The 9,152-nt window shown below is 33.8% G+C and overlaps 1 protein-coding gene across 1 annotated transcript; it reads right to left on the bottom strand.

The window, feature by feature from the left end:
- Window positions 1-3,285: 3,285 nt before the first annotated feature.
- rgs4 (regulator of G protein signaling 4) lies at window positions 3,286-8,913 on the bottom strand. Its single transcript, XM_044128244.1, has 5 exons — window positions 8,747-8,913; window positions 8,381-8,488; window positions 7,077-7,141; window positions 5,045-5,208; window positions 3,286-4,454 (listed from the first exon to the last, which is right to left on the bottom strand). The coding sequence occupies exons 1-5, from the start codon at window positions 8,788-8,790 to the stop codon at window positions 4,218-4,220; spliced, it is 618 nt and encodes a 205-aa protein (XP_043984179.1). The 5' UTR covers window positions 8,791-8,913; the 3' UTR covers window positions 3,286-4,217.
- Between the last annotated feature and the right edge of the window lie 239 nt (window positions 8,914-9,152).

The following is a 9,152-nucleotide window of genomic DNA, read 5'->3' as shown; positions in this document are numbered from 1 at the left end:
TTTTTGTCTTTGTCTTTCTTTAACATGTTTTACAACTTTGCCTCTCCTATGAAAATAATTCTTTATCAGACATTACAACAGCCTTAAACTTAAAGTCGGGTAGGATTTCGCTCAGTTTCAGTTGCTTTCTGTTTAAGTTGTAGTTGACCTGACCCGGGTGACTAAAAATAAACATAAGTCATATTTAACACTGTTCACTATAATTAAATGAAAATTTACTAAAATAAAATAAAATAAAATTATGTACCTATATTCCGAAACTTAGCAAGTAATAGGTGATTTTTCAACTACTTTAGTTACTTTTAGAAACTTAAGAAAACTAATTTCCTAACTGAGGAATTGGCATGAGTAGTTTTGAATGCTGTTTTGTTTAATTTTGTGACTTATATGGGATGGGGGGCAGTAGTGAGTAGTGCTTGTGCTTTTTACTTAGAAATAAAGTCATGTGCAGTCTATGTTGTGAGTATGGGTGGATGTGACCAGTGGATGTGATGCATACCAGAAAGATGTAACACTACATTTGCTCAGATAGCTCTATTTTTCTGTACATATATCTTTGAATGGATGAGCTTGGATCTAAATGCAACTGCAGCCATCTAAATTAATCTGAAACACAGGGTAGATAACTCACTGATACACGTGGAGGAGAAACTACTATTGGAGCTCCAGTAGAAGTTTCTTTGTTGAATAATTCAAAATGATTCAGAAGCTAAAAACCTTCTGAGGCATATTTTATTCTATTTTTGAACCGTTAATGGAGAGGTCAACCAGCTTGAGGAAATTAGATGAAAGCAGTGCTTCAAGTGTAAGTCAATCCACTAGTGCTCTAACATTAGAACAACTGATATGTGTAAGTCAGGGATCTCCATAAATAGATACACCTACACTTTTTCCTCTGGACAAAAATTGCCCTGCACTCTGCTTATTAACAGATGATACTGTTACATTTTGATAATGATCTGTAATCTGAAAACACTGCACAGTCACTACTGGAAATGATGTAGGTCCGCAAATCACAGACATTTACTGTAATAATAAAATAACATTTTTACTTTTAAGGCCTTCAATTAAGCAAATCAGACCAATATTTACTGATGGATTGAAAATTTTAGTATAAAACTGATTAAATTTCAAACATACAAATGAACACACCCACACACACACTTTAATAACTAATAAATTGGTCAAAACATCAATCAGTCTCCTGTTTAGAAACTTCCCTGCAGCAAACAAATATCTGGATAGGCTGTGGTAATTTCTATTTCCATTAGATTTGTAATTGCATTAGAAATCCAGCCTAATTACCTGTTTTGACAGTAACAGATTAAAAACGTTTCATCTGTTACCACAAGGACGTGTTTACTGTAAAGACCCATCATAATGTAGCAGCTGGAAGCATCGCCTTATGAAATCAAAACCACTTCATAATGGTTTTGATTTGCCAATTTTGAAAACACAATAATAATAATAATAATAATAATAATAATAATAATAATAATAATAATAATAATAATAATAATAATAATAATAATAATAATAATAATAAAACTTTCCATCTCTTTTCGGTTCTTTCTTTATATGTTGATTAAATATTACTACAGCGTTTTCTATAATTTATCACCATGCTTTGTTATTGCTCGTCTTTGTCCGTGATTGAGTGTCAGGACAAGCTTATTACCTGAGCTGGCAAAGTTAGCAAAGCACATCTTTGTGTTTTCCTATTAATATTTATCCAATGGATAACGAGATGGGTTGTTACCAGCTTCAAGTACACACATATTCACCTACAATTAAGACTGCCATGGTTTTGTTTTCAATCAGCCAACTGGGGCATTCAAGCTGACTTGCAGTTACCATCCATGCAGACAAAAAGTCTGTAAGTACTTAATAGTTATAATATCTCAGCCTAAATTTTAGCATTTGAGGTTCATCAACAAAATGAAGCCTTTCTCAATGTAAGCATTTCATCCCTGTTTTCTCCACTTTACACTGACTGTCTGTTTCTGTTAGAATAACTGCTACAATTTTACTTTAGTGTTTTAATTCTTTCAAAATCAGAAGATTACTTTCCTAAGTATTTAGTTGCATTGCCTGTGAACTGTATGACCTGGCTGAAATATCTGGAAACGTGTGCAGCTCCACAATTCTCTCCTTGATATCTTGGCTGATCTCTTTTGACATTTGCAATATGTCTAAAGAGAAAGCAGTGTGTTCCAGATGTGGCCCTAAAATACATCCACAAGACTAACCCCAATGTGTCAGGTAACTAAAATGATCAAGTATTCTTAAAGTGTGCATGCAGAACAGAGTGTGAAGATACAACTTCATAAGCATCAAATAGAAGGAACTGGCTTCCTGATGTTCTTACACTTAGCATTGAGTGAAAGCTAATATTTTATTAATATCATATCTCCACAAATGATTATGTGTTACACCCACCTGTGTAAAATGCACAGCAATAAATAGAGTCTAACCAGCAAGGGGAACATTGTGACTACAAACATGGCCAACATTTGCCCAACTATTCCTACTGCAATGTGCAGTTTAGAACAAGTAAATGCATAAAAAATGAATGACTACCTTCATTGTCATTAAACTAAAGGATTTATGTAAATGGAATAATACACAGCAAACAAAACATCAATACACAGGAAACAAAACATTTTTTTGAAGCACAACTTTACTTTGAACATTCACAGACAGATAAATAGGGCAATACCATAATTGAATTATATCAACATACACAATCAATAGTTTTTCAAATGATAACTGTATACATTTTAATTTAAGACATTTGTCTGCGAGTCACCATCCATTTTTTTGGGGAATACAGTATGGCCTACGTTGAAATGTTGGAAACACCTCAATAAAAAAAAACAATTAGCAATTAGCTTTTATCTAAAATGTTTAGAGAGTATATAGTATGAAAATATGGCATTCTGATATTAGATGAAGCAATTTTCACAGTGTAGAGCTCATGTCAAGATGTTCATACAGCACAGACAATCGATAGTTTTGTTGAATTTTGGGAATTACAAAGCATAAGAACATGGCAGAACAGGCATCAAGCACATCCATTTGCTGTTGCACAAGACACCATAAACATTGATTATAGAGTTAAAAAGAGGTTATAAAAATGAAAAGCTTAAATTGTTAAGCCATAGAGCGTGTTTGTGTCTTACATTCTGCTTACTGTTGCCACGAAAACTAATTTTGAAGCAACTGGCTTTATGTTTCTTGCATTCAGTTAAGGTGCACTATACTAATATTTTTATGTTGTAATACTGTCTTGTTTGTGAATAGTTACCAACCAACTTAATAGCTACTACTTGATATTTGTGTGTGTCAACACAAATATAATGTTATAATGTTATGCTGGGCTGTATTCAAACATCACTGTGTGACAAAATGTATATTTGCACAGTGCTTTTAGCTGTATCTGAAATACTGAAGTTTTGTACTCAATCAAACTACATGTCAATAGTAATATTGTCGTAAGATCTGATTGATGTGGTTCTTTTTGCTTCTGTTTCAAAATTTGTCAGATTTTAGGTTTTTAAATTCCAAAGAAAAGTAAAACAAATTGCTAAAGTGCAAAGGAGTGTCTTGGCAGGTTGATGAACTGAGTCAAGTTTTAGTTTTGTATTAAATTTGTGCTGTAACTGCACTAAAATTCAAACTGCATGTGAACATTAAATGGACATGTTTAAGCAGTCTGGGGAGCTTCTTTGTCTTTTTAACCTTTTTTCAAGTATTCCAAAGTCTTTCAAAGTAAAGAGCTTTTTAAAGATTAGTTTGTTGGTTGGAGGTAGATTGATTGTAATCCATTTTAATGTCTGACCTATTGTTACTACAAGGGTTTTAATTTGGAATCACTAAACATATGTTTGTGAAAAATGTATTTTTTTTATTAATGGAAATATAATGCAAGGTCTGTCCATACCAATCTCTTCAGAAAACCACAACACAGCAGATTGTGAATTCAGAGATGGAAAACATTACATTTGATCAAATATATGATGACTAAACTCTGCAAGTTAATGACAGCAAGTTGAACAAGTAAATTAAAATGATAAAAGAAAAAGTAATCCTAGATAAACCTACATGAGTCACCATTAAGGATAAACTCTTTCTTATAATCTGTCCCTTTCTGTCTAATTCTCTGTTGCACTTTCCATCTTTGGCACCTGCTTTAAATCTTTATGTCACCCCAGTGTTTAGGCCCCACCAGCTAAAACCTGCCTACTCTCAGGCCAATCGCAGCCTTTCTTCTCTTGAGCAGCACAATTATCTTTCTGGCAAATTTCTTGAATCATTCTGGATTTCAGGAACCTTCTATAAGAGTCTTTTTCCATCAAATTGTAGATCATCTTCTGAGCCTCATCAAAACAGGATGGGCCGCCACTCTCAATTTGCCGCCTTGTTTTTTCTCTAGTAGCTGCGTCCAAGTTTACCTTGAATAAAAAAAAAGAGGCAAAGTAAAAATCAGAAAACTTGGATTAAATTTTACAGGTGAAGGTGTAGGGCAAATGGAACGCCATCTTCTTAGCAAACTGCTAACCATATCCAGAAAAATCTTATAACTGTGTTTTACGGGGGTGGGTTGCAACAGTGGCAAAAAAAAAAAAACTCAGTTATTCGCTATAAGTTATAAAACACTATGTTTTCAGAAAATGTAGTAAATAATAAAAATAGCCAAAGAAAAATAATGGGCTTCCACCAAGATTGAAAGTCAAGACTGTTCATTGTTTAATTTCCTGGGGGGAATTAAAGTCCTTCATAATGATCAGATTTTCTTGTTTTAATTAGATAGACTGAATACTTACATATAATTTATGTGCATTTTTACTTTCAAAATGACATTTATCTTTTCATTCAGTTGCCTTTTCTAGTTCTTTATAGACTTCTTTCACAAATACGCAACAATAAGTCTTAATTTAAAACTTAAATGTTGTTTGAGACAGTAAGTGTTGTATAATGTTTACATAAGCAAACTTGCTGATTGCATACAAGTGTTTTTATCAAATAATGAAAAACTCTTCACCTCGTTTGGAGCATCTGCCTCAACATATTGCTGGTACATTTGCTTGGCTTTGGTTGCCATCTTGGAAGGTGGACTCTTTTTGTAGTCCTCACAAGCAATCCAGAAGTCAGCATTTTCCTGGCTGAACTCTGACTTCAAGAAGCTGGTAAAGACTGTGCGACCCACTAGGAGTAAGAAAGAAATGATATAGACATGTGATAACACAACTTAACATCCGTTCATCCGTCCATTTGGACACACACTAACATCTAAGGGAAATAATAATAAATAACTGTTATGTTTCTGGAATGTCCATATTTTTAACTGTAGGAGGAAGCCAAAGTACCCAGAGGATCATACAAATTTTACACAGAAAATTCTATTCATGACAAAAAGATCATATCTGTGACTATAACAATAAAAAAATTAGTTAATGCCAAATTAAATGAAATAAACAAAATTACACTTTTAATAGCTTAATATGGCAAAATGTCTATTTTGTCCTGGTCCTTACCCGTGGTGGTTTTGTGAATGAGAACTAGTTCTTAATTGTCCTAACTTGTCAAAAAGAGGTTAAATTAGCAGTTAGCCAGTATCTACGCTTCAGTTTATCCAAACCAAGGTCATATATAGTGTATTGAGGTAGAAAAGCTTACAAAGTTTTTTGAAATATCTTAACTATTTTGACTACGGAAATGAAACCCCTTAAAATTGATCATATAGGCTTCTTTAGAAAATTTCACACTGTACAAGATAAGCCGTTCTTGACTTTAACTAATGCACAAGGGAGACATTTGGCTATTAAGTATCAAAGACATAATTGTCATAACCTTACAGAATATCTAAAGCAAGTCAAAGCATTGCTATTATCCAAATCTGAAAATCCAGAGGAAGCCATGTAGGATCAGGTAGTACTGAACCAAAGGAATAAAATGAATTGTCATTTGATCATAATCAATTAGTATTCACACAAACACTAATACATTTACATCAGCGTTTGTTTAATCTGTGTTCTAAATATCAGCTGATTGTTAAGTAGTCTAAAGTATTTAAAGACTGCAGAGCAAATAGATGTGAGCCTCTGCTGGAGCCAAAATACCATAAAACTTAACAGACACAGCTGTGCTTACTCAAACTTCTGCACAACTAAAATGACAGATAGTGGAAACCGTTTATGATAAACAAAGTCTTCTGAAAGAAGATCAGTTCACTAGAAGCTGACTGCTGGAGGCAGAAGGATGACATGACAATGTTGGAGGTCAGTGGCTAGGTTCATGGGATGCATCATGTCAGAACTCAGCTGGTTCCCGCAAGGCCAATGCTCTACTGTCTATTGCATACTCTTGACGAGATTCTCAGAGTGCTGAAATGCACAAACACAAATACACATGCACACATTTGCTCACAAATACACACACACACACACACACACACACAAACTCTGAACTGGTCACAATGCCCTGAGGGGCCATCAAGTTGTGCCTTGTGACACGTAGCAAAAACCCAGAGCCTGAGAATTAACTGGGAAGTGCCTGTGCATATGTGCACTTAATTTGTTTCTCTAACATTGTGAAGTCTAAGCTCCATTTGATGGAAAACAGTCTTTCATTGTCTCATGCAAAACGATGTCACTTAATGACAATGAAACCCTAAAAACAAACTTCCACTTTTTTGGGAATTTTTTCAGGTTTAAATCTTTAAAATGTGGAATAGAGATAATACACGCATGCTGCTCTCAACAAAAACCTTATTGACGACCTTTAATGAGTAAAGTGTTTGTCAGGCTGCTGTCTGATAGTGTTCTCATGACTGAAGCACAATTGTGTCTCACGAGAAACATTTCTCTGCTTATATAAACAAGTTTATTCTTTTACATAAACCCCAAAGACCTCCTGCTGAGAACTAATGAGTTCAGCATGACAGTCAGTGGCAATGTAATTGAGATCACATCATGTCCTTTCAGCTTGATTTATATCTGTATCCGTTTCTGTACTTTTCCTTGTTCTACTTTATATTCTTTTTTATAGATTTGAAACCATAATATTATACTCACTTTCACTGCTCATTACATGACAGAAAGACTCCTTCCATTTCTCCACCTCAGCAGCATTAGGGACTCTGAAATATGACAAATAGATTTTTTAAAGGTAGCAGAGAATATATATGTGCAAAAAAAAGATATTTTCTATTGGTACAAATGTATTCAGGTTTATCTTAAGATTCTGTTGTTTTGTTTTATTTTAAACTTCTTTTATCTCACGTACAAATTCTTCATCTCTATTACCACCATCTCAATAAATAAGGTTTAATATGATTGTGATTAGGATGAATGATTTATTTTTAATATTGCATAAAGAAATATGCTGTTTTTGTCCCAGAGTATTTTTAAATTACTGTGTATATTATTCAGAATTTGGTGTTGACACCAGCAACAATAACATCTGACCTTTCTATCATGGAAACTTGCACCTCCACAAAAATCTCTCTGCCTTGGCAAAACCAAAAGTCATAAGAATAATAATAGCTATGTCCAGAGGGGGGAAAGAAACATGATTTGTATTCATATAATTGACTCCATGAACTAAATATTATTTTTCACTGTTAATGGATTGGTTATGTGTTACCGGAAAAGAAAGGTCAGCACCATCACCTTCTCATAAAGGACAATTACAAGCTACCCGTGCAAATTACACCTGTGGGCAGATCTGGGTCAAAACAAGATCTGTTGTTCCACAAGTTGTTGATGTTAAATTTAACTCTCCAGTCAAAACACCTGTAGTAATAATAAAGGAATGAGTATTTTTGGTCCAAACAGCTACAAAAGACTAAGTAGACTCAATGAATGTAAAGATCCTCAGACACGTGAGCACTGATTTTCTAATTAAGTGAAATGACATTCTGGCTGAGCACATCTTTGCAAGGTCTTTTCTAACATGAATCAACACATCAATCTCTCAATTCTTTTTATAGCTCCCAGAATTACAAAATAAAAGGCATTTTCATTACTGAAAAGAATCCTCAGTTTCAATTATTTATTGAAAGAGGAAAAATAATCTTGTTGAATAAGAATGCATTGAAAGCACTTTACAGGTAATATTGTTTATCAGCAAATATTTTATGATTGTGTTTAAACAATATTAGACTGAAATAAAATAGAACAAACAAACCAACACATATGTTTATCCACATTACTCTCACCTACATGAATATTTGTATTGTTCTTAATGCAACAGGTGTATTACAATGAGTATTCTAATTTATTATTTATCTTCTGGAAAAGGAACATTTTAAACTTTGGGACAAATCAAATTTAACAGAAAAAGAAAAACAAAACAAAACCATCTGAATTTTTCTGACCTCTTTGTAATGGCCGTTGCAGTTTTCTCCTTTATCTCCTTCTGATCTGCAGCTTGAGGTTCAGGCTTCTGGAGTAAGAAGCTTATTTTGTGCTTGATGTCTTTAGCACTGCGGAAACATGCATTTCAAAGATTTCAGTTTGTGTGCATCAAAAAAAAAAATAATCAAAAGAATGGCTTAGAAGCATATAAGTGTTCAGGACCTCTTATATTTTATTGATAAATGTAATATAGAAACTGGTTTCAAATAGTAGTATTCTGTTTCTAAAAATATACAGTTAAAGAAAAAGAACAAACAGTATTTGATTTGATTTCCATAAGCATAACAACTAATTTCCTCTTATTGTTTTAATTACACTGAACCTACCTTTTCAAGCAGGTGGCAGGGAGTGTTGCAAGTCCTTTACACATGATGGAATTCTAAAAATCCAAAATTCACAACTTGTTTTTCTCAATGACAGAAGAGAGGCAACTGAGCAATTGTGACCAGCAGAGTTTTTATAGCGTTGTCCTTCAGCATTAGACAGCAAGCTGAACTTATCTCCACCCCCAGCAGTGATTTATACCAGCAGAAAGCTTTCAGAGAAAAGCAGCCAATCACAACCGATGGAGAGAGGAAGAGAGAGGCGGAGAAGTAGAAGCCAAGAGAGGGAGGAAAAAAAGGGAAACGACACAATTGAAACTGAAAACAAATGCGATTCAAATCAACCTGAACAAAAAGTGATTTCTTTCTATTGAGGTCATTCGGGTGTTTGAGGAACTTGTGAAGGTGT

The sequence above is a fragment of the Gambusia affinis genome, linkage group LG10 (assembly GCF_019740435.1).
Source record: "Gambusia affinis linkage group LG10, SWU_Gaff_1.0, whole genome shotgun sequence".
NCBI lineage: Eukaryota > Metazoa > Chordata > Actinopteri > Cyprinodontiformes > Poeciliidae > Gambusia > Gambusia affinis.
Note: the sequence above shows the minus strand (reverse complement) of the source record. Positions and strands in the feature narration are given on the sequence as shown.